Source organism: Coregonus lavaretus (assembly GCF_964263955.1).
Source record: "Coregonus lavaretus genome assembly, chromosome: 5".
In the NCBI taxonomy this organism is placed as follows: Eukaryota; Metazoa; Chordata; class Actinopteri; order Salmoniformes; family Salmonidae; genus Coregonus; species Coregonus lavaretus.
This window is the reverse complement of record NC_139992.1, coordinates 43384976-43411892: the sequence shown is the minus strand read 5'-3', so window position 1 is coordinate 43411892 and position 26917 is coordinate 43384976. Positions and strand designations below refer to the sequence as shown.

The window sequence follows — 26917 nt, the reverse complement described above, 5'->3', positions numbered from 1 at the left end:
CCACAATCTGTCTAAAGTGTCTAATGTGACATATACTTTACATTCCTCCCCCTGACCTTCAGCAGTGAAGAGAAACATCAGAAACCATCACTCACCTTCTGTCAACACTGCCGGTTCCAGGAAACTAAAACTTGCCCAACGATAATACTAATAATGAGGTATTATGTTAGAGAACACCTACTGTGGATTGATGGTGGTGACAACCTCATTTTGAGGATTTGGGGAAAAGTGCAAAGTTACTCTGATAGAAGACATCTCAACGTCCATATGTTTTACTGATAAGAAACCACTCCTACTGTGGTTTTACCATTGTGCTCGGGACAATATGTGGTTTAGGGAGTAACATTCAGGGAAAATAAAGCGCACCTTGCATGGCATGCCTAACGAGTAACACAATCTCCTAATATTCTGTATCGGAAACGGTTAAGGCATGTTTTGCATTCCTCTGAGAAAGGGGGCTTTGTGTACAGTGGCCATTGTGTTAGGGCATTGGCAGACTAGAGTAGACCATGAGTCATGGAGAGCACTGTCTGGGGCCCAAGCATCAGCCAATGGGATCACTGGGAATTGTGGGAAAGGTTAAGTCCATGTTTGAGTCAGACAAAAACAGCATTTCCCTTTTCCCCTTTTACCTGAGAACTATAGATGTGCAGACATGACACAGAACATGAGACATGGCATCAGTACAAGAGCAGAACTGTATGGAGAGTGATTTTAAACGACTGTTGTTCACAGAGCAAATAGCTTTTTCTCCCAAGGCTGCTGTGTTAGCGTGGAGGGCTAACGGCAAAGCTCAGGAAACAGGAAATTCAATTTCACGTGTAGTGCTAACCACATCAAAAAGCTGCTGCTGCAGTCAAACTCAATTGCTGGAAATGTCCCCGTAAAATGTTGGGATCAGCGCTTTTGGAAGCTCCCCTTGTGAAGATCATAGTTCTCCTGGTGGTATCTGAATTATACTCACTAGGAAAACTGGTTAGATTGTGCAAAACAGAAAACTGGGAGAACGTTCACAGAATGAAGGCTAAGTGAGTTATTCTGTGAGAGAATATCCTCCGGACCACTATAACCCTATGTCAAGTTTTTAACACATTTTAAGAGAGAATCAGAAACAGGAAGCCATGATTCACTTCTATGTTATACTGCTTTGACACAATTCCCTGTCATTACATTAAACGACAAGCATATAACTAAGTTAGGTCGATAAATAACTAAAGACTCAAAAGTGTTCAATATAAATATCATTATTATAACCAACGGGGGAGTGTTGTCATGAAACATCTGTCTGATATGAATCCATTAAAATTGGCTAATGCCGTAGAGCATTGCACTGTATGAATTTGGGTGACTTTCTTCCCGTGCATTCCTTTGAAAGTGAAATTCCATATACCCAGAAGCATGCTGTTTGAATTTGTATCATTCACGTCAAAGGAGAGTTGACTGGAGTCACACCATCCTCTCTATCACCTCTCTCCCTTTTTCTCTCTCCCTCTTTCTTCATTTCCCTGTCCCTCTCTAGATAATGCTGGTCCGTGGACTATTTGCACTTGATTGTGTGACCTTTGAGGCTGAGGAAGATAAATCCAGTGCTGTGAACAGACAGAGCAGGCGACACCAGCCCCTTCATCCTGCTGGGGAAGGATCCAGTTTTCTAACTTTCACCGCTGGCCCACATGGGAAAAGGAAAGAGGGGGGAGTGAGACAGAGCGAGAGAGCGAAAGAAAGAGAGAGAGAGAGAACCAAACCTCATGTTTACTCATGAGCCCGGGCCACACAAAAGGAGGAGCAGTGCATCGCCACCTCTCTGGACGCTGGACACAAACAAACATGGTCTGGGCAGACTAGACTAGAGGACTGCCACGCAAATGAGCAGTTTCACAAAACAAGCCAGAGAGGACCGTCCTCTCCAGTCCCCAGTCCAGAGAAAGAAAGGAAAGAATGCAAAAATGTGGAACCAGCCTAACATAAATAAATCATGTGTATCCACAGGCTAAATACCATGTCAAATCAAGGCAGCAAGCCGAGCGTAAGAGAGGAAGAATAAGAAATGGAAAAAGGGAGTAGAAAAGGGGACGGGTGGAATCCCGGACGAGGCGTCCAAAATCAATGAGGGCGTCTTGGGGATGAGAATCCCATCGGTCACACCAGAGTGGAGCGTTTCATTGGCCGTGCATCTTTTAAGAGGCCGCTGGGCTCCACAGACAAAAGGTTCATACCCACAGAGGAGCGGAGGCAACACGGCGCAGGGCAAGCCTGCTGGAAATTACCATTTGGTTTCTTCTCTCTGAAAATGCAGTCATCACCCAGGAGATTAAAGAGAGGCATTCTCCATCTCTCAGAGACTCTTGCTCTTCAACTTAAACTTTTGTGCAGGGTTTTAGATAAGAGGTGATGAGGGGGTGATGGCAACTGGCAAAACCAATTAAGCCTGCATTAATTATGCAACAGTGTACTTTTAAAAGAGAGGAGGGAAAAAACTGTTCCAAACTGGTACTTATCAGTATGCAGAAGGAGAACGTCTAACAAGAGATAAGTGCTGCTGGGGATAGAGCAGGAACAGACATATTTCATTGCACTGATCTGACCACTGGACAGTTTTACAATGTAAACGAGCAGATGATCAACATTGGAGGTGTGAACAGACTCCTAGAGACAAACAGGGAGGAAATTACATTGATATGCTCTGTCTGTTTGGAATGACATTGATATGCTCTGTCTGTTTGGAATGACATTGATATGCTCTGTCTGTTTGGAATGACATTGATATGCTCTGTCTGTTTGGAATGACATTGATATGCTCTGTCTGTTTGGAATGACATTGATATGCTCTGTCTGTTTGGGATGACATTGATATGCTCTGTCTGTTTGGAATTACATTGATATGCTCTGTCTGTTTGGAATGACATTGCCGTTCTGAGTGCCAATGTTTATTATAACCCTTTGTCACTGTGGAATTGCTTGCTACTGGGCAATTCCACAGTAACGGAAATACGCTTTGACTCAGTTTTTTTACTTACAAATGTATGCCAGAAACCATTAATTTCAAAGTTTAACAAACCATAAAACTATGCACAAGGACTACTTTTAACAATATCCACTGAAAATTGTACCCAAAACATTTTTGTGGAAGAACTGTGCAGATGCACATTTTTGTAATGGAATTAGGGTAAAATCTCCCTCAGGTTTTTATGCAAACACGTTAAAAAAAAACTCTTACATTTCTGCTCTGAATTAAGATTCAAAGATGTCTGCAGAAACAACGTGGTGTCAGCTATGACATGGCACCTTGAGTTTTGGAAAAAATATTTTGGTTATTGAACTACAGTAAGTGAAATATATTTACACCCGGTAAAGGAATTACGGTAACGAAATTACATAATGGGTCCCTGATCTGTACTAGACTTGAGTGGTACAGTGGGGGAAAAAAGTATTTAGTCAGCCACCAATTGTGCAAGTTCTCCCACTTAAAAAAATGAGAGAGGCCTGTATTTTGGCCCATTCCTCCATGCAGATCTCCTCTAGAGCAGTGATGTTTTGGGGCTGTCGCTGGGCAACACGGACTTTCAACTCCCTCCAAAGATTTTCTATGGGGTTGAGATCTGGAGACTGGCTAGGCCACTCCAGGACCTTGAAATGCTTCTTACGAAGCCACTCCTTCGTTGCCCGGGCGGTGTGTTTGGGATCATTGTCATGCTGAAAGACCCAGCCACGTTTCATCTTCAATGCCCTTGCTGATGGAAGGAGGTTTTCACTCAAAATCTCACGATACATGGCCCCATTCATTCTTTCCTTTACACGGATCAGTCGTCCTGGTCCCTTTGCAGAAAAACAGCCCCAAAGCATGATGTTTCCACCCCCATGCTTCACAGTAGGTATGGTGTTCTTTGGATGCAACTCAGCATTCTTTGTCCTCCAAACACGACGAGTTGAGTTTTTACCAAAAAGTTCTATTTTGGTTTCATCTGACCATATGACATTCTCCCAATCCTCTTCTGGATCAACCAAATGCACTCTAGCAAACTTCAGACGGGCCTGGACATGTACTGGCTTAAGCAGGGGGACACGTCTGCACTGCAGGATTTTAGTCCCTGGCGGCGTAGTGTGTTACTGATGGTAGGCTTTGTTACTTTGGTCCCAGCTCTCTGCAGGTCATTCACTAGGTCCCCCCGTGTGGTTCTGGGATTTTTGCTCACCGTTCTTGTGATCATTTTGACCCCACGGGGTGAGATCTTGCGTGGAGCCCCAGATCGAGGGAGATTATCAGTGGTCTTGTATGTCTTCCATTTCCTAATAATTGCTCCCACAGTTGATTTCTTCAAACCAAGCTGCTTACCTATTGCAGATTCAGTCTTCCCAGCCTGGTGCAGGTCTACAATTTTGTTTCTGGTGTCCTTTGACAGCTCTTTGGTCTTGGCCATAGTGGAGTTTGGAGTGTGACTGTTTGAGGTTGTGGACAGGTGTCTTTTATACTGATAACAAGTTCAAACAGGTGCCATTAATACAGGTAACGAGTGGAGGACAGAGGAGCCTCTTAAAGAAGAAGTTACAGGTCTGTGAGAGCCAGAAATCTTGCTTGTTTGTAGTTGACCAAATACTTACTTTCCACCATAATTTGCAAATAAATTCATAAAAGATCCTACAATGTGATTTTCTGGAGAAAAAAAATCTCAATTTGTCTGTCATAGTTGACGTGTACCTATGATGAAAATTACAGGCATCTCTCATTTTTTTAAGTGGGAGAACTTGCACAATTGGTGGATTGAACAAAGCCACGGGATGGTTTTTCTATACCGTCAATACTATTTATTTGATGTTTTTCAATCAATTTGAATATTTGTAGCTACTTTTTAAGTTAATACTTGCAGTTAACCGCAATGCGTTAGGAGATAAAGCAGATTGCATTCTTCATTTCACCCGTCACATTATTTTACATTATGAAGCTTACCCTAGTTCCCCAGAACAGTTGATCCAGTCACATATTTGTTTGTAAATAGCACAACGGGAGAAGGCGGGATCTGGTGAGTCCATAGCGTTCTATATCTATCGACAAGTCGCTGTTGTGCGGTGCACATGAGGTGATTAAGTTACACTTTTATGTAATTCACTACAAAATACTTGCCATCAGATATCTTAGAATGGCTTTCTGCCAGAAGTCAAAGAGCTCTGGATGAGTTATTCTTTCCCTGTGCTTCCTACTAGGCTTGTTTTTCTCTCCGCTCTTCTCCCCTCTGCTCCGAGTACAAATGCTGCTCTTCCTTAAGAAAAACAAGCATCACAACGTTGTTCATTTGCACAATTTCTCTCGTTCACGTTCGCTTGTAAATGTCCACACTCACCGAAAATGACATTTGGTAGCTACTAGCTACGCTTGTATAACTTTATGAGCTGGATTTGCCAGTCTTTGCAATTTGTTTATGTTCGCTTTCGCTTATTAGCATTACCAATTTGCTATCGGAATTGCACGTTTTAACCAATTAATAATTAAAACAAAATGTTTAAAAGTTAAATCACTATAACTAATTGGTAGGTCTACCATTACTTGTTACTTCTGTGAACTTTCATTATCCTCCCTTTGTCATGAGGGAGCGAAATTAGAAAATATCTTAAAGATACATGGGTTTTTATATTTACAGAAGGTTAACAATTTCTCCAAAACGAAATATAAAAAGTGTTGATATTATTTGTCAGGGGTCTTTTACGTCAACATTATTGTGTTTATCCTTTTAAGACTTTTTCTGGTTTCTAAGAGCCCTTTTCCACCTGTTTATCCAGAAATCAAAGCCTTTACCTCATTTTTAAGATGGAAAATGGTTGAAAAAATGATCTGTGCCTTAATTTCCCCAAAATATAGACAGCTTTCATTTGGCACCCAATTTGATATGCTAATATGAACTTAACATGTTGGAGCTCATGGGTCATTTGATGGAAATCCCCTACTGTGAAAATACATTTCAAATACGTTTGAGGAGGCCAAAGAAGTGCTACTCTATTTAGTTTGAACTGCGATGGTGGGCAGGTCACTGTGGTCTTGGACAACGGCTTTTCTCTGAGCTTTCACGTCGAGGAAAGATCCCATACATGCCAACACCTCTTCATAATGGCTATGATTATCAGTGATATATGGAGGCTCACCTCCCATGCACTTGACAGCTTGTAAAATGCCAAGACACATGCAATGTGGTGTAATAAACCAGCCTTGAGTAAACAGAAGGACCCTAGATACTGTAGCTATGTGGATGCTCTGTTTTGATTGAACGTGTGATGAGGAAGGTGTGCCCATTGACAGGGCGTGTCCACATTGTCAAGATTCCTCAGCTCCGGGTTGGGGACACTGACACAGGGTTTGTTGATGTATCTGCCCATGTGATTCTAGAGCACCGTGTTTACTTTTCATACCAGGCTACGTGTCACCTAAGGCCACTGGGTACAATACCAAGCAATCTCTTCTGATAGCAGAAGAATGGAACCTTTGGCTGGGTCAATCGCCGCCATGGGCGTTACAGAACGTTCTCTAAGACAGGATGGCACTGACGGGTGTAAGCAATGAAGGGTGTAAGCACTGAGGGGTGTAAGCGGGCCAGGCCAGGAGCAAGTGGACCGGAACAATGGGGCGACTACTAATCCGGGTGATCTGCTCCGTGTCTCTGTTGTCTTTGGGCCTTGTGCGCCTCGTGCCTCCTAGCAGCCTCAGGGAGGAAACCAAGCCTTCCTCCGGTCCCTAGCACATGGCTGGCATGATTCACACAACGGAGTCTTTGGGGCTTCCAGCTTCCAGCACAAAGATAAAAACAACTGGGATTTGGACAACATCCTAGTGCCCCCAGAGGCCTGCTGGAAGCGGGGAAAGATGTGAGAGGTTGGGTTGTTGGTTGAAAGCCTATCTCGGCCACCTGTGAACACATACGTGGGTCAGAAGGGATGGGCGGAAGGTAGGTATGCTACCAGTAGCAGCCAATCGCTGGTCTGTTGTGGACATTGTGGGGTGCGTGACAGTAACGCATCACATAACTGTGTTTATGTAAGTGGGCCCTCCGTCTACCCACAACAGGATCAGTAGGGGAAGGACATACACACTGACACACCAACACACAGACTGAGGTTCCAGCTTTAAAGCCAGGGGTAGGATGGCATGTAGTTACTTTTATCCTCTAAAGCACATTCATTCATCTTTGTTTGGTTCAACAACTTAAAGGTCAAGGCTTTATATCCACAGGCACTTTGAACCCACATTTTAATTCGATTTAGAGTGTTTATCGGCTACATTCTCAAGCTGTTTTCCTGAACCACTTCTCCATTTGGTTTCTCTTTTGATGTGAGCCTGCCTGGCTGTAATTTCCATAAATCAAAAAGATGAGCCACGCAAACAACATACACGTCAACAGTCAGAATATTCAATTTCTTCAAAGCATTACGAATTCCTCCCATTTCTCCGGCTCCCAACAAATCAACTTAAGTCTCCTCAGGTATGCATGTAAAGTGAATGTGTTTTTAAAGACTGAGAGCTAGGCTTAAGAACCCCCCCACCCCGTCCTCCCAGGAGCACACAGTCGAATGCCAAACACTCCTGACAGCCTCCACCTGTAGATCACCAACCGTAGTCCTACACTCAGCTAAGTGTTGCTATGACACCCAGAAGACACTCTCTCCCCCTTATCCACACGCTGAAGCAGAATGAAAAGAGCAAAGAATTTTATGACGTATGATTTGTATGTTTATTATTCATCACCTAGGTTAGCTCGATTGTTATGCAGCTGTGTCTGATACTGTGACCTACTTCTGCTGACGTTTATCTGGGGGACAAAGTCTGACAGGGAAAGAGAGCAGCGACTGCATACTATTATATTCTACTGTAATGAATCCAAACAGACAGTTCTCCTGAATGTCTAATCATGCAGTGGCCTGATTACAGCTGACTCACAAATCCCCCACTGCTGCCAAGCACACAGGAATGTCCCACAAACAAGTTACATTTATGCAGGAACACACACACACACACCACAGCTACTGTAGATTAGCAAGCTGATCAGCAGACAAACCCCAATCCACTGAATCTCTCTATGAGCTCTCCGCATGCAGCAGCTGAATGTGGCAGCCCAAGCTTCCACAAGAACACAGTGGGGGGCTAAGTGGCAGTTTCCAAAGGGGAGGCATGAAAACCACTACCCCATGCATCCGTGTGAAACCATAAACTATTAGTAGATATATCAAGGGCAGGACATTTCAGTTACAATAACATGCAAAAGTTAATGTTAATACTGTTAGCGTGATGGCTGGTATTGGCAGGAAAATATATGGAAAAAGAACTAAGACAGATGAAAGGAACTCACTGTCTGCATATCTGGTACTGGATTATGAATGCGTTAACCTCAATGAGGGGAGACTAAATCCCCATTTAGTTCAAAGGAGAACGCTTCCATGTTCCGTGACACAATTCCAAAACATAAGCATTTTACTCTAGGTCTTACGGTAAATGAAGTGCCTCGCGGGGAATTAGTACCAAATTGTTTGTGTCCAACGAATAGTTTAAAATATGGGTCAACAACACACCAAGAGGGAAGATCAGTCACGGTATGATTTACTATTAGAACAGTTGATCAATCATTCATAGTCACAATTCACAACACAGTAGGACATTAACCTCAACAACACCATATTAAGTAACAAACAAGTCTCCCATAGCTCGCTGCACTTCCTGGTTTTGATTGTGAGTTAATGATTGGCTACTCAGACAGCGACTGCGTCATCCAAGCAGTGACAGAGGAGCGTGTCATTTCTCACGCAAACAGAATGTGCAAACAGGCGTCTCTGTAAAAGGTAGATTTATAGGGTCCAGCGTACTACTGTCCATTGAGACCATGACTGTGTGGTTCTGTTGTACTAAAGGGAGGGGGCGAGTTCTTACTCATTCACCAGACACGTGCTCCAGACACCAATGCCCATTACCCCTGGGCAATCAGGTTTGCATTCTCTGAGAGAGGCAGCGCAGGGGAGCATTCTTTCTTGCCAAATAATAATATACCACATGGAGCTCCTAAATAGCCCCATAACTAAAGAGCACTGACCCAATTACAGTAGATAAATCTATGGCCAGGGTTAGAACAGAACACTCTACAAACCTACACATTCGGAACATGACTCCAAATTAGGCAGGCTACTTTCTTGTCAGGCCTGCTGAAATGTATACATACTCCTGTGATCATGTGTTGCTAAAACTGGATTCCTTGCCAGAAAGTGAGCTCATTAACCTGTGACAAGCCAAGAGGATGTGGGGAGTAAGCAGGGGCCAGGTCAGTCAGAGAGCCATTGGAGGAGCAGCCAGAACTACTGTATTCTCATAGTGAAGGCTCCAGTTTACCTATCACATTCCCTTGGTCTGATTAAGTGATATGATTCCCCCTGACAGGGTAATGAACGGCTGGCTATTCACTGGGCCTCACCTAGTCAGAGGGCGCATTAATGAGAGCTGTCGTTTACGCAACGTTCCGAAAACATGCACAAAACCCTGTGCCACAGCCCATTAGGGGGAGCGGGGTGTTTTATGAGGTGCTGAGAGACCGTCGGGTGCCACCTGTATTAGGGGCCTACCTGGTAACCATGTCATGGAACCAGGCGAACATTTCCTCGTAAACCATCTACAACTCCTGCTAATTAGTCAACCTGTCAAATGTTCTTGTAAACTCAAATAACTGGCAAAAGAGCCTGGGTATTAAAAAATGCTCTTTGGATTAGAGAGTTTAACATAATTCCTTGCTTACCCAAGTCCATGATCCAATCCCTATGGTATTTCCAGTGATGATGTGACCTTGTTTGGGAAAGGTTTTAGGAGCGAGTAAAACAGGCTCCACCCAATAGCACTTTCATTCTTACATTCCTTTAAAACAGATGTATAGAAAGCTTTTTAAAAAAATTTAAGTACCTCTTCGAGCATCCTATGGTTTACCTAATTACCTTACAATTGAATAACACCCTATTACACTGATGCTCAAAACTTTCCCTGGCCATTGCTTTCATGCCTATTAGAAGGAGTGAATGAAAACAGTCTGTGGGAGGCCTTTAGAACAGAATAATTTATGATCGTACAACAGCAGGAAGAGAGGTATCTTCAGAGGTGGAACCAGAACACAGATGAATGACAGAAAGTACGACAGCCCCAGTATAAGGTCCAGAAGTAGTGGAGCAAAAACATATACAACTCCCAGAGGACAGGAAGAGAGTGTAGCAGCAAAACAGGCCTCCCGCGCTAGGATGTGTGATTTGAATTATTAGGTTCCCCATTAGCCGACGTCAACGGCGACAGCTAGTTTTACTGGGGTCCGACACATAACGTAAAAAGATATTACAGACAAAATACTTTACAATTACATACATTTAAAAACAACATGGATTGTGTGTGTGCGCATCTATCAGTTACACATACAGTTGAAGTCGGAAGTTTACATACACTTAGGTTGGAGTCATTAAAACTCGTTTTTCAACCACTCCACAAATGTCTTGTTAACAAACTATCGTTTTGGCAAGTCGGTTAGGACATCTGCTTTGTACATGACACAAGTAATTTTTCGAACAATTGTTTACAGACAGATTATTTCACTTATAATTCACTGTATCACAATTCCAGTGGGTCAGAAGTTTACATACACTAAGTTGACAGTGCCTTTAAACAGCTTGGAAAATACCAGAAAATGATGTCATGGCTTTAGAAGCTTCTGATAGGCTAATTGACATCATTTGAGTCAATTGGAGGTGTACCTGTGGATGTATTTCAAGGCATACCTTCAAACTCAGTGCCTCTTTGCTTGACATCATGGGAAAATCCAAAGAAATCAGCCAAGACCTCAGAAAATATTTGTAGAACTCCACATGTCTGGTTCATCCTTGGGAGCAATTTCCAAACACCTGAAGGTACCACGTTCATCTGTACAAACAATAGTACGCAAGTATAAACACCATGGGACCATGCAGCCGTCATATCGCTCAGGAAAGAGACGCATTCTGTCTCCTAGAGATGAATGTACTTTGGTGCGAAAAGTGCAAATCAATCCCAGAACAACAGCAAAGGACTTTGTGAAGATGCTGGAGGGAACAGGTACAAAAGTATCTATATCCACAGTAAAACGAGTCCTATATTGACATAACCTTAAAGGCCGCTCAGCAAAGAAGAAGCCACTGATCCAAAACCGCCATAAAAAGGCCAGACTACGGTTTGCAACTGCACATGGGGACAAAGATCGTACTTTTTGGAGAAATGTCCTCTGGTCTGATGAAACAAAAATAGAACTGTTTGGCCATAATGACCATTGTTATGTTTGGAGGAAAAAGGGGGTTACTTGCAAGCCGAAGAACACCATCCCAACCGTGAAGCATGGGGGTGGCAGCATCATGCTGTGGGGGTGCTTTTCTGCAGGAGGGTCTGGTGCACTTCACAAAATAGATGGCATCATGAGGAAGGAAAATGATGTGGATATATGGAAGCAGCATCTCAAGACATCAGCCAGGAAGTTAAAGCTTGGTCGCAAATGGGTCTTCCAAATGGACAATGACCCCAAGCATACTTCCAAAGTTGTGGCAAAATGGCTTAAGGACAACAAAGTCAAGGTATTGGAGTGGCCATCACAAAGCCCTGACCTCAATCCTATAGAAAATGTGTGGGCAGAACTGAAAAAGCGTGTGTGAGCAAGGAGGCCTACAAACCTGACTCAGTTACACCAGCTATGTCAGGAGGAATGGGCCAAAAACCACCCAACGTATTGTGGGAAGCTTGTGGAAGGCTACCCGAAACGTTTGACCCAAGTTAAACAATTTAAAGGCAATGCTACCAAATACTAATTGAGTGTATGTAAACTTCTGACCCACTGGGAATGTGATGAAAGAAATAAAAGCTGAAATAAATAATTCTCTACTATTATTCTGACATTTCACATTCTTAAAATAAAGTGGTGATCCTAACTGACCTAAGACAGGGAATTTTTACTAGGATTAAATGTCAGGAATTGTGAAAAACTGTGTTTAAATGTATTTGGCTAAGGTGTATGTAAACTTCCGACTTCAACTCTACGTGTCAGTACATACACACAACAAGTAGGTCACATGGTGGAGAGGCGTTGTACTGTAAGGTGTGTGCAATCCCACAGCTTCTGGTTGTGAGTCAGACTGGTTTGACCAGGAATTGAAAGCAAGAGGGGTGATAGAAATATGAGCTAGGCCACTTTACCACATCTATATCAAACGTTACATTCCCCAGGGCTTCAGTACAGGCCAAGGGGGAGTTAATGTAGCTATATGGCAAAACTCTGTCTCAGCACGTCCCATATACTCAGATTTGCTGCTTTACCCCTCATTGACAGTGCTGCTACTTTAAGCACAACAATATCAAGTGATGGTAAAGAAAATCTGGGTTTCAACACGACAGTATTTCACTCAAGAAGGTTTACAGATGTTTAAATGGTGTAATTGAATTCAATTATCAGATAAAACTCAACTCACTCACCTGGAGAGACCTTGTTGTGCATATATCCAGAGCTAGATATGATCAGATGGATCTTTAGAAACTGTGGGTACAAACTGTGCTACCTTGTGGTAGCCTCACAAAACAAAACTGTTGCAGTTGGCATTTGAGCTCAAAATGTTAATGATAGGCCTACCAATCAGGCTGGAGCTGTGGCTTTATCTACCAATGGGCCATAAACATTTTGAGGCAAAGCCAACTGTCAAACAACGGGCCTTCCATTTATTAGCACTTTGTTGATGCAGTTTCTCATAGGAAAATAAATGTTATAATCACATTGCTTTGTCCGTGGAGTGAAAGATATCAGCATGAACATGTACAGTTAACACACACACACACTCCTCTTAGCCCATGACATATGCATAAACTACACAAAAAAGTGATTAAACAGCAACCAGGAAGAAGCTCTGAGAAATCCCCTCGGCTATACACTGCGGCCCTATCATTTTTACATTTGACATTTTAGTCATTTAGCAGAATTAGGGTTGAGGACCTTATTCAAGGGCCCAATGACAGATTTTTTTACCTAGTCGGCTCTGGGATTTGAACCAGTGACTTTTCGGTTACTGGACCAGCGCTCTTAAATCGCTAGGCTACCTATCACCAGTGTGGGGCAATTCCATGGTAACGGAATTACGCTGAGACTCACTTTAAAATGTATGCCAAGCAAAAACCATTGATTTCAAAGTTTAACAAACCATACAACTCTATGCACAATGACTACTTTGAACAATTTACAAAAAAAAAAAATGTTTAAGTGTTTTACTGGAAACACTGTGCAGATGCAATGTTTAGTAACATAATTACGGTAAAATCTCCCTCAGTTTTATTCTGTTACCAAACTTTGTATCTGCACAGTTCTTCCTGTAAATGTGTTTTTACTAAATTTAATGTGGAAATTGTTCAAAGTAGTCCTTGTGCATAGAGTTGTATGGTTTGTTAAACTTTGAAATCAATGGTTTTTGTTTGGTATACATTTTTAAGTGAAAAATGTGAGTCTCAGCGTTTTCCGTTACCATGGAATTGCCCTGTGCTAATTGGCACCAATGTGTAGCCTGCCCTATCATACAGTCTGTTCACTGTTGCTACTGACAAATGGCTCTGGGTGTTCCAGACACAACAGCAGCAGCAGCCTTTATCAGAGAGATCCAGTCCACCACATGAAACAAAGTTCACGCTCCCGAGTGAAAGCAACTCAGTCTCCAAACAGAGCCTTATAACACACTGCTGGTCATAAAACATGGACGGCCCCATAAAACATGAGGCTCATAAATTAGGCCTAAGCCACAGTGAGGCCAACAGGAAACGGACCACTGACACAACACAAACATCCTAAAGAGAGAGAAAAAGAGAGAGAGAGCGAGATAGTACTCACCTCGCCCGAAACACACTCAGACAGCGTTATCTTCACACACACATCACTTAAGCAGTATTCCGTTGTTCAGTAAGCATTTGTTAAGCGGGTCAGAGGTCTCCAACAGCCAGTAGACACATACCATTCTCCGTCAGAGAGGGTGAGACGGACAGGGAGGCTGAAATGAGACACCTTCCTGGAATGCAGGAGGTGGTCCTGATTGACACTCCACAGCAGAGCCACAGTGTTTGCGTCGGTTAACCGTGAAGCCATTATCAGCCCATCATAGGGAGAATGATCCTATTGCTCTGAAACCCCCTCAACAGCTATTGCGCCCCACAGAACAAGCAGGCTGATTATGCCCCAGTGTACCTATTCAACAAAATGCATAACACAAGGGGCCTTGTGTGAAGAGGGTCCAAATCATACAGCGATCGCGGTGTCAGGGTTTAGATTTACCATGGGAAAGATGCAATGCAATTACATTTACATTACATTTTAGTCATTTAGCAGACACTCTTATCCAGAGCGACTTACAGGAGCAATTAGGGTTAAGTGCCTTGCTTAAGGGCACATCGACAGATTTTTTCACCTAGTCGATTCGGGGATTAGAAACAGCGACCTTTCGGTTACTGGCACAATGCTCTTACCCACTAAGCTACCTGCCGCCCCTAACACAGGCAATGTTGTTGCATGGGGCATGATCGCACATAGTTTGGCATGATCTGTGGGGTTGAAACCTAGCATTACGGCTTTGCTTCTGACCAGCTTCTCAAACTCCTTACATTTTACATTTTAGTCATTTAGCAGACGCTCTTATCCAGAGCGACTTACAGGAGCAATTAGGGTTAAGTGCCTTGCTCAAGGGCACATTTACGTCATTTAGCAGACGCTCTTATCCTCTTATATTTTTTTTGGGGGGGGGGGGGGGGGGGGGTAGAAGGATTACTTTATCCTATCCCAGGTATTCCTTAAAGAGGTGGGGTTTCAAATTTCTCCGGAAGGTGGTGAGTGACTCCGCTGTCCTGGCGTCGTGAGGGAGCTTGTTCCACCATTGGCGTGCCAGAGCAGCGAACAGTTTTGACTGGGCTGAGCGGGAACTATGCTTCCGCAGAGGAAGGGGAGCCAGCAGGCCAGAGGTGGATGAACGCAATGCCCTCGTTTGGGTGTAGGGACTGATCAGAGCCTGAAGGTACAGAGGTGCCGTTCCCCTCACTGCTCCATAGGCAAGCACCATGGTCTTGTAGCGGATGCGAGCTTCAACTGGAAGCCAGTGGAGTGTGCGGAGGAGGGGGGTGACGTGAGAGAACTTGGAAAGGTTGAACACCAGACGGGCTGCGGCATTCTGGATGAGTTGTAGGGGTTTAATGGCACAGGCAGGGAGGCCAGCCAACAGCGAGTTGCAGTAGTCCTTGACTGGCACCGCCGACCGCCTAATAACAGGCTGTCACCAGCCAACTGAGACACTGGTCAACCTCCCTATCCACATCGACGGGACAGCAGTGGAGAAGGTGGAAAGTTTTAAGTTCCTCGGCGTACATATCACTGACAAACTGAAATGGTCCCCCCACACAGACAGTGTGGTGAAGAAGGCGCAACAGCGTCTCTTCAACCTCAGGAGGCTGAAGAAATTTGGCCAGTCACCTAAAACCCTCACAAACTTTTACAGATGCACAATTGAGAGCATCCTGTTGGGCTGTATCACTGCCTGGTACGGCAACAGCACCCCCCCAGCAGGGCTCTCCAGAGAGTAGTGTGGTCTGCACAACGCATCACCGGGGGCAAACTACCTGCCCTCCAGGACACCTACAGCACCCGATGTCACAGGAAGGCCAAAAAGAGAATCAAGGACAACTACCACCTCAGCCACTGCCTGTTCACCCCGCTATCATCCAGAAGGCGAGGTCAGTACAGGTGCATCAAAGCTGGGACCGAGAGACTGAAAAACTGCTTATATCTCAAGGCCATCAGACTGTTAAATAGCCATCACTAGTACAGAGAGGCTGCTGCCTACATACAGACTTGAAAATCACTGGGCACTTTAATAAATGGAACACTAGTCACTTTAATAATGTTTACATATCTTGCATTACCCATCTCATATGTATAAACTGTATTCTATACTATCTATTGCATCTTAGCCTATGCCATTCTGATAATGACAATGCTCATCCATATATTTATATATTCTTATTCCATTCCTTTACTTAGATTTGTGTGTATTAGGTTTTTGTTGTGGAACTGTTAGATATTACTTGCTAGATATTGCTGCACTGTCGGAACTAGAAGCACAAGCATTTCGCTACACTCGCAATAACATCTGCTAACCATGTGTACGTGACCAATACATTTGATTTGATTTATTTGATTTGAGGTGAAACTCCACAGAGGGCAGCGTGGGTCTGGGGTCTGGGAAGCTGTCAGAAAAGCCAGGCCCCTAATATGTAGACTACACTACGTGGCTTCAAGGCTCTGAGCCAGTGTCAACGTCATGAAACATGCCCATTATACAGTGGCTTCAGAAAGTATTCAGACCCCTTGACCTATTCCACATTGTTGTGTTATAGCCTGAATTAAAAATGGATTAAATCAAAAAAATTCTCACCCATCTACACACAATAACTGATAATGACAAAGTGATAACATGTTTAAAATGTTTGCTAATTTATTGACAATTAAATATCTAATTTACATAAGTATTCACACCCCTGAATCAACACGTTAGAATCATCTTTGCCATCAATTACAGCTGTGAGTCTTTCCGGGTAAGTCTCTAAGAGCTTTGCACACCTGGATAGTACAATATTTGCACATTATTCTTTTTTAAATTCTTCAAGCTCTGTCAAGTTGGTTGTTGATCATTGCTAGACAGCCATTTTCAAGTCTCGCTATAGATTTTCAAGCTGATTTAAAGTCAAAACTGTAACTAGGCCACTCAGGAACTTTCAATGTCATCTTGGTAAGCAACTCCAGTGTATATTTGGCCTTGTGTTTTAGGTTATTGTCCTGCTGAAAGGTGAATTTGTCTCCTAGTGTCTATCGGAAAGCAGACGGAACCAGGTTTTCCTCTAGGATTTTGCCTTTGCTTAGCTCTATTCCATTTCTTTTTATCCTCTGGAGTCCTTGCCGATGACAAGCATACCCATAACATGACACAGCCACCACCATGCTTGAAAATATGTAGAGTGGTACTCAGTGATATGTTGAGTTGGATTTGGCCCAAACATAATGCTTTGTATTCAGGAATGAAAGTATTTATTTGTATTCTGTACAGGCTTCCTTCTTTTCACTCTGTCATTTAGGTTAGTATTGTGGAGTAACTACAACATTGTTTGATCCATCCTCAGTTCTCCTATCACAGCCATTAAACTCTAACTGTTTTAAAGTCACCATTGGCCTCATGGTGAAATCCCCGAGTTCTTTCCTTCTGGCAACTGAGTTAAGAAAGACACCTGTATATTTGTAGTGACTGGGTGTATTGATACACCATCCAAACTGTAATTAATAACTTCACCATGCTCAAAGGGATATTCAATGTCTGCTTTTTTATTTTTACCCATCTACTAACAAGTGCCCTTCTTTGCGAGGCATTGGAAAACCTCCCTGGTCTTTGTGGTTGAATCTATGTTTGAAATTGACTGCTCAACTGAGAGACCTTACAAATAATTGTGTGTGTGGGGTACAGAGATGAGGTAGTCATTCAAAAATTATGCTAACCACTATTATTGCACACAGAGTGAGTCCATGCAACTTAATGTGACTTGTTAAGCACATTTTTAGCCTTATTTAGGCTTGCCATAAACAAAGGGGTTGAATACTTATTGACTCAAGACATTTCAGCTTTTCATTTTTAATTAATTTGTAAACATTTCTAAAAACATAATTGCACTTTGACGTTATGGGGTATTGTGTGTAGGCTAGTGACACAAAATCTCAATTTAATCAATTTTAAATTCAAGCTGTAACACAACAAAATGTGGAAAAAGTCAAGGGGTGAGAATACTTTCTGAAGGCACTGTATACATATCATTTCCCTGATGGTGGAAGTTCTTAGAATAACAGGACAGACATATTATTGAGTGGCGGACTGGTGGTTGTCATGCTTTCATCAGCCTCCCCGCTTTAATCTGAACCTCGGCCAGGCTGTGACATGATTTAAGTGCAATAACAATGATACTGCTCTCTCCGCACATTTTCAGCATTCTCATGTCTGTGCCAGACAGAAGGTCTTCATAAACACTCGACTGGAACAGACATGTTTATGTGGGCCTTTTGAAGGTCAGAAGAATGAATGTTTTGATGACTTCTCATTAGCCATTAAAGCTACTCAGTCTCAAACCATTCTTTTCCCACAAATATCCAACCCATATGGTAGATTAAATGTTTGTTTTCATAATGATAATGACAGAACCTAAGGGACAGATAAGTCCATCTTTTATGCAGTCTTTTCCCCAGTGGTTTCATAACTTTTTTGTGGGCATAGGCCTACAGGTTGCCAGTACAGAGATTAAACAGTCTCATCCAACACCATGAGTCATGCTTAATAACTAGGCGATGATGTGTAAATAAATGAAAGTTCCAGACATTTTGGACTCACCTCGGTGGATGGCATGCTGACAACACCTGTTGATCTGCGCTTCTCCCTGAGCTTTCTCTTCTCTATCTGTCCTTTCCCCTTCCTGGCGCTTGGACCACTGTTCTTCTTCTCTTTGCCTTTACTGGGTGAGGGGCTCTCCTTGTCACTGCCATGGTCATTGCATGCAGTGGGGCTGGACTCTTGTGGGGTGCAGGGCACCAGTTGCGGTGTCTTCTTCAGGTTACTCCCCGGTGTATTCGCTCCTCTGACGGCTGGTGTCGGGTGTGGGTCATCGTCAGGTCTCTTCAAGGCTGAGGAGGATGATGAGCGAGCCATAGGGTATGATGTCCCGCGGTCCGGGTTGCCGTTGTTGTTAAGTTCGGTGCTCGAGGTGGCATTGCGCATCTCACTTTTGTTGCTGTGGCTCCCCAGGGACGCAGTGGCAGGGGCAATACCACCAGTGCCCGCGCCGGTGGCCGCAGCGATGTCCCCGAGCATTTTTGCCCTCATTTTCTCCCGTTTAGCCTTCCATTCCTCCAGAAAGTCTGTCTGTGCATTTGGTTTAAATCCACCCGTTGCCATGTTCCTTTTTTTCGTTTTGTATGTGTGGGTTTTTCACCAGTGGCTTTTCTAAGTTTGTAAACTACGCTCCTTCAGCAGGGAATTTGTAATTTCCGTTTTTAATCAGGTTACGGTGCAATCGTCCTTCGCTTCTAATGGCACCACATTTCTCAAAACGACTCGGTCTACAGGTAATGGAGAATCACAGTTAGTGTAAATTTGGTCCAAACTTCAATGAAACTACCTCATTTCCAAATTACTATCCGTGTGTAAAGTTCATCACATTGGACGTGTATCAAAGGTTGTTTTTACAAACTAGCCTACCCATAAACAAACAGGGCTTGAACTATATAATTCATTGCAAAGTTGGTGCTAGATGGTCACAAGTCGATCATTCTTAGAAGTTGTCTTTTTCCCAAAAAAATATTACAAAGTAACATGAATCACTTAGTGAACTATTGTAACAGTGACATGCGTTTCTAATAAGACTCACCTGTTATTTTGCAGTGCTTTCGCTCTCTCAGGTGAACATTCCGTGGGATATAGCCTACTTCACTGGCAAACTCGATTAGTCACACGCAACCAAGGGAACAGTGCGGCTCGGACTCAGCCCCTTCTCCTGGGCTTCACCGAACCCATACGAAGACTCACGAATACATACGAAATTAAACGGATGTATCCTATTCTATTATTAAAAATGTTTGCGTTGTACTAAACACCTTTCTTTGATCCCTATTTAACAACTAAATGTTTATTTGTTACAGCATCTACGCTACAGGGTGGAAATTAACAACAATAACAAAAATCTCACCCTGATCATAGACTTATATCTTATATCTATAGGCTGTGTTAGTGGCGGCTGGTGGGAGGAGCTGTAAGAGGACGGGCTCATTGTAATGGCTGTAATGGAATTCTGGAACAGCGTCAAACATGTGGTTTCCATATGTTTGATACCTTTCCATTATTCCATTCCAGCCATTACAACGAGCCCGTCCTCCTATACAGTGAGGGAATCAAGTATTTGATCCCCTGCTGATTTTGTACGTTTGCCCACTGACGAAGACATGATCAGTCTATCATTTTAATGGTAGGTTTATTTGAACAGTGAGAGACAGAATAACAACAAAAAAATCCAGAAAAATGCATGTCAAAAATGTTATAAATTGATTTGCATTTTAATGAGGGAAATAAGTATTTGACCCCTCTGCAAAACATGACTTAGTACTTGGTGGCAAAACCCTTGTTGGCAATCACAGAGGTCAGATGTTTCTTGTAGTTGGCCACCAGGTTTGCACACGTCTCAGGAGGGATTTTGTTCCACTCCTCTTTGCAGATCTTCTCCAAGTCATTAAGGTTTCGAGGCTGACGTTTGGCAACTCAAATCTTCAGCTCCCTCCACAGATTTTCTATGGGATTAAGGTCTGGAGACTGGCTAGGCCACTCCAGGACCTTAATGTGCTTCTTCTTGAGCCACTCCTTTGTTGCCTTGGCCGTGTGTTTTGGGTCATTGTCATGCTGGAATACACATCCACGACCCATTGTCAATGCCCTGGCTGAGGGAAGGAGGTTCTCACCCAAGATTTGACGGTACATGGCCCCGTCCATTGTCCCTTTGATGTGGTGAAGTTGTCCCCTTAGCAGAAAAACACCCCCAAAGCATAATGTTTCCACCTCCATGTTTGACGGTGGGGATGGTGTTCTTGGGGTCATAGGCAGCATTCCTCCTCCTCCAAACATGGCGAGTTGAGTTGATGCCAAAGAGCTCCATTTTGGTCTCATCTGACCACAACACTTTCACCCAGTTCTCCTCTGAATTATTCAGATGTTCATTGGCAAACTTCAGACGGCCCTGTATATGTACTTTCTTGAGCAGGGGGACCTTTCGGGCGCTGCAGGATTTCAGTCCTTCACGGCGTAGTGTGTTACCAATTGTTTTCTTGGTGACTATGGTCCCAGCTGCCTTGAGATCATTGACAAGATCCTCCCGTGTAGTTCTGGGCTGATTCCTCACCGTTCTCATGATCATTGCAACTCCACGAGGTGAGATCTTGCATGGAGCCCCAGGCCGAGGGAGATTGACAGTTCTTTTGTGTTTCTTCCATTTGCGAATAATCGCACCAACTGTTGTCACCTTCTCACCAAGCTGCTTGGCGATGGTCTTGTAGCCCATTCCAGCCTTGTGTAGGTCTACAATCTTGTCCCTGACATCCTTGGAGAGCTCTTTGGTCTTGGCCAGGTTGGAGAGTTTGGAATCTGATTGATTGATTGCTTCTGTGGACAGGTGTCATTTATACAGGTAACAAACTGAGATTAGGAGCACTCCCTTTAAGAGTGTGCTGCTAGTCTCAGCTCGTTACCTGTATAAAAGACACCTGGGAGCCAGAAATCTTTCTGATTGAGAGGGGGTCAAATACTTATTTCCCTAATTAAAATGCAAATCAATTAATAACATTTGTGATGTGTTTTTCTGGATTTTTTTGTTGTTATTCTGTCTCTCACTGTTCAAATAAACCTACCATTACAATGATAGACTGATCATGTCTTTGTCAGTGGGCAAACGTACAAAATCAGCAGGGGATCAAATACTTTTTTCCCTCACTGTAGCTCCTCCCACCAGCCTCCTCTGCTTTGAACAGTTTGTTGTTGATGCTTCCACGCAGATCCCACAGAAAACCTCCCTAAGGCGTCGGATGAGTCACTCAGCCCCAGAGCTCTTCAGTGGTGAACATTATTCATCTCTCAATAACAAAACAGGCATACCAACCCACTACTAACACCAACACTGTACTATGTGGCTATGTGTGAGTGTCATGATGTAAGTGCATAGTTGTTTCCACACTTCCCATAAGAGCAGGTTGAAAATAACCCAAAAGGACACAGGTTGAGTGAGGGTGCCAGGCAGATTCACAGTGATATAGTGATGGCAATACAGCCATATGGATGAATGGGAGAAGACTCACTCAGAGTCCTCTGTAGCTCAATTGGTAGAGCATGGCGCTTGTAACGCCAGGGTAGTGGGTTCAATCCCCGGGACCACCCATACGTAAAAATGTATGCACACGTGACTGTAAGTCGCTTTGATAAAAGTGTCTGCTAAATGGCATATTATTTATTATATTAGAGATATCCTAGCTGGGTTCAAACAAGACAGTGACCTTGGCTGAACAGCCAGTATGCAGCCAATAGTATCTTCACTATTCACACCACCCCTGATTAATTATGTGAATGCATTGGGTGATTAAAGTGTAGGTTCTCTTTGGGTTGATTAGGTTCTGTTTGGTTTGAGATATTTTACAATCATACCAAACAGAACCTAAGAACCCACTGTATTCACATAATAACAGGCTGTGATTATGTGAATACAGTGGGTGCTTATTTCCAGCTCTCTTGCAACATGCTTTGGAAGCTGCCATATCCCCTGGAGTTATTTACATGTTATTCGGTCCTTATGTTTAATGATCCCTATTTAAGGAAATATACTGCTGCATCTGTTGCGGTGTAGCGATGGATGCAGAGCTCCAGCGCAATAACTCTGGTTGACATTCCTAGCTATTCAGTCTGTGTGTTGATTACCATACCACTTCTCTGTGCAGCTCTCTCCTCCCTCTGAGGGCCCATTACTCCATCGCTACTTGCCCCAGACAAGCACGAGTATCTCACTCCCTCTCCGCTCTGTGATTTAAACTTATAGGCTCTTGCTGTTTGAAACCTAATTTCATGCCGTGATAATGGCTCCATAGCTTAGCTGGGCTGGGTTGGTTACTGCTGAAGGAGTGTGCTGAGGGTAGATATGCAGGAAGCTATAACCTGTTTCCCAAGATTGCACTGGTATTTAGGCAACATTTTCAATGTCCAGATATGTGTTCAATAAAGACATGGCACACAGTCAGAGGACAGGGGATTTTTTTCTGACCATTTGACAATCTGTGCTCCTCTTTCAACTAAATCCCACTTAGCATTCCAATAATGCATTTCCACTGAGGGAGATAAGTGTGTGAAGTCCCTTTATGAACGTCTCTATTTTATCATTTTATTTCACCTTTAGCAGGGAGTCCCATTGAGACCAATGCCTCTTTTACAAGGGAGCCATGCATGAACACAATTGATAAAATGTGCAACATTCAAACATACAACGTAAAAAGAACATACAATACTACAAGCAATTTAAGAAGCAAAACACATTCCTCAACAATGAGGTCCTCCATTAGCAATTTGAACTACCCTATAAATAGTATATATAATAATCTACTGTTTGTACAAGTAAACTACATATATTGGGCAGTATTGTACATGTGCCAACGTTATTTATTGGTGATGAAGGAGAAAAGTACCTAAGTGAAAGGAGTTAGACGCCTTCGTCTAAAAATAGTGGCTGATCTAAGGGTTGAGGTCACATTGCTGCATATTTAGCATTTTTCTCTCTGCTTTTTGAGAACCTGAAATACGAGGGGACAGTGGTTGTCGCTCACAGTGGCTGTGCTCCTCTTTCAACTAAATCCCACTTAGCATTCCGATAATGCATTTCCACTGGAGGAGATAAGTGCGTGAACTCCCTTTCTAAACGTCTCACAGTGTTAAGTCTTATCTCTGGTGGGATCAAGACCTTCTGTAAAAGCAGTCTGGCATTTTCAATGAATGCCAAGATAACTTTTTCTTCCATGTTACACATAGCCCAGACTGCACATTTGCGGTGGAGTTGTAGAAAAATACAGAGAGCAGCCAAACAGTAAAATCTTCATAGCCAGTAACCCGAATTTAATCTAAAACCATAATATAATATCCACCGTTTTTGGTTCACAGTTTTTTTATCCATCCCACAGTTATGTATTAAGTTAAAAGCCATGAGGTGGCGTATAAAATGAAAATTATCTCCCTTTATTCAGTTTCAACTGGAGCTTTTTGTGGATATAAACTTACACTGAGTGGACAAAACATTAAGAACACCTGTTCTTTCCATGACATAGACTGACCAGGTGAATCCAGGTGAAAGCTATGATCCCTTATTGGGTTGTGCAACTCAGTATTAGGAAGGTGTTCTTAATGTTTTGTAAACGCTGTGTATATTGTACTAACTCTATAAAAACATTCACATCCCGAAGGGACACTCACCAAACGGCATCATCCCTCAGCACTACATAACATTCCCTTATTTACCCATTTTGGATCATAATGCTCAATATTATGGTCTAAGTCTGAGTCATTATCTCCTTTCTGTAAGTGACTGGGCAATCAGACTCACAACACAGACTGCACCATATGCCTTACAAGTCTTGTGAGTGTGTTTGACATACCAGAAGAGCTGAGGAGAAGGCCTCTCAGTGGAATGTACAGCATGGCTGACTGGCCCTCTGGAATAAGCTTGGCCAGAGGCAGGAAGGAAGTGAGGCAGAGATGGACAACAGAGCCCTGGGTGACACTCTTCCTCACACACAGAGAGAGGGAGGGAGGGAAGGGGGGGAGAGAGAGAGAGAGAGAGAGAGAGAGAGAGAGAGAGAGGGAGAGAGAGAGAGAGAGAGAGAAGGACCACCCCAAATTACATGTAAAGAAGTCGACTAGCCACATCAGAACCGGATCATTCTCTACTGTACCAAAGGCCCCAGTCAGGTTTAGGGTTTGACCCCTGCCTGTACTCCTCTGGTGATGTGGACTCTGGCTCCATGGATCCATGGGTCTCTCTCTCTGTCCAGTATGTGTATGTTCGTTACCCCGCCTGTGCTCTCCAACGGCTGCCCATGCCATCTGCGGGGTGCCATCTGGTGAGTGTGATGTAGTGGGTGACTAAGTGGGACAGTTAGCCAACCTGTTCCATGTTCTGTACCACTGAGTCAGCACATCCCTCTGCTGATTGGCTTCTACTCTGGTTTAGCCAATAGGATGTCAGCTACAGATGTTGCATCAGTAGATGTATCATACCATCGTAGGCAGTGTGCATGAATCAATAGCCCTGTTTATGTCTGCCGTTAGCATGTATCCTTCGTCCTCCTGATCTTTACCTGATTTCGTCTGTTTACACATAAGATCTGATCACAATGCATATTTGTATCATCTACACTAAAAATGTGGGCACAATCAGAATGTGGACAAGATCAGGACAAAGGCTGCATGTTAGAACCAGGTATAAACAGGACTAGAATAGGCTCATATGGTTAGCTGCATAAAAGTGGTGTTGTCTTGTCTGAACTTGCTTTGGTCTAATCCACTCCTATACCCTGAGTGTCTGAATAATGTGTGGTTTATCTGCTGCAGTAAGGATATGTTTATGACTCCCTGTTTGTCACCTCAGTGAGAGGGAACAGAGAGTATGAGGGTGGGAATGGCAACTCCCAATGTTATGTAACCCGGTCCCCAACCGCCCTACTGTACTGTATGTGGGGAATGACAGCGGACACAGAGACAGACAGACAGACAGACAGGCACACATGCAATTTGAACACTTCCAAAGCACAATGTTCTTCTAATTGATCCAATTAACACAGCGTTTTCGTTAATCATTCATCCAACCCGTGTGAATAGTCCAATCTACCAGATCTGGGCTTCCATAATGGGAGTATGGCACATGTTGTAACAGCCCGGTCAGCTATTGTACCATTGTCTGTCTGTGGAGCAGAGGGGCTTTGTTCACCCAGCGTGTCTGATATGGGTGGCAGAGAGCTTTGTGCTCATCAGCTGCTCTGCTCTGCCTCTGTTGGTTAGCTCACACCACACTCTGCAACTTCAGCAAAGTGCAGGACAGAGGAAAGGGGGATGAATAGACAGCAGTGGAAAAAATGAGGAGGGAGCGGAAGTGAAGGGATCAGAAGGCAGTGTATGACAGGAGCTGCTGTGGAGATCTAATTCCCCTCTCTGGATGATTTCAAACCCAGAAAAGCACATAATCTTATGGCAGAACAGTTGTCAGGAATCAAAGAATCAGGCCTCGCTGCCAATCATGAGCTGCTTTTGGGGCTAAGCCCCCAGTGATTTTCTTTGAGCCTCAGTGAGGGAAAATTCTACCCTATCAAATAGAACAGATGAAGTCTGCCTCTAAGATGAAATGTTTATGATTAATTATATTTACCAACTGAAATCTCAGGAAAACAGATAGGTTGTTATCTAAATGGTTTCTGTCTGGTCCACAGGTTCACAATGGAGATCAGGCAGAACAGAACACATTCATCCTTTGCAGTGAGAAGAGCGAATCCAGCCCCACTGTGTGTGTGTCATTAAACACACAGAAGCCACCACAACCGTCCTCTAGATGTTTTGGTTTGATCATAATGACATCATCAGATACTAATAAGAAGTCCATATACGCAGTGTCCTGACTATGTTTCTCAAACACCTGCTCTGTAATAGAAGCATATATGACATTATGACCATTTCTGGTCTACAGTACCATTGTCCCCTCTCCCTTTGGGATGCTGGGAAAGTCATGAATAGACTACACTAATTAAATCAATTTGTTTCTATAATTATCTCTGGTCATTTTCTAAACCTGGGAAGCTGTCCCAACTGATATTTGTCCCATTAGCTTTGCTCAAGGTCCTGAAGAAGACAATGTGTTTGAGGGAGCTATGGAGGAATGTCCATATCGACACCAGACACAAACCAGGCTCGTCCCACTATCATTATGCTTGTGCAAAAAGAAAATGGAAAAATACAAGTATTTTGCATGATGACTATCCCCAAAGCATTATCTAAGCTTGGAGTTGGATATTTGAAGAGCACCATTGGAGCAGGGCATTCTCTCTGCCAAGAGTAGTTATTGGGAGAACTAAAATGGCCTTGTGACATTTTTTTATTATCAATGTAAATGATGACATACTCTTTATTAATAAGCAACTCCATCTGAGGTTTTATTAGAGATATGTACTGACCACAGCACTGAACTGGTGAAACTCTGGCTTGAGGTCTGATCCTCTAAGGTGGATGTAAGCTCCTC

At 43.3% G+C, this 26917-nt stretch overlaps 1 protein-coding gene across 2 annotated transcripts in view; it reads right to left on the bottom strand.

The window, feature by feature from the left end:
- LOC311129152 (PRKC apoptosis WT1 regulator protein-like) overlaps positions 1 to 19844 on the bottom strand; it is a 66929-nt gene extending 47085 nt beyond the window's left edge. Inside the window, exons 1-2 of one of the 2 annotated variants that reach the window (XM_084161452.1) lie at positions 19490 to 19844; positions 18457 to 19181 (exon numbers count right to left, since the gene is read on the bottom strand). In XM_084161452.1, the coding sequence (XP_084017578.1) occupies positions 18457 to 19017 (561 nt within the window). In that variant the 5' untranslated portion in view covers positions 19018 to 19181; positions 19490 to 19844. The remainder of the gene's footprint in view (positions 1 to 18456; positions 19182 to 19489) is intronic. The other variant, XM_084161453.1, reaches the window with a different exon arrangement.
- Between the last annotated feature and the right edge of the window lie 7073 nt (positions 19845 to 26917).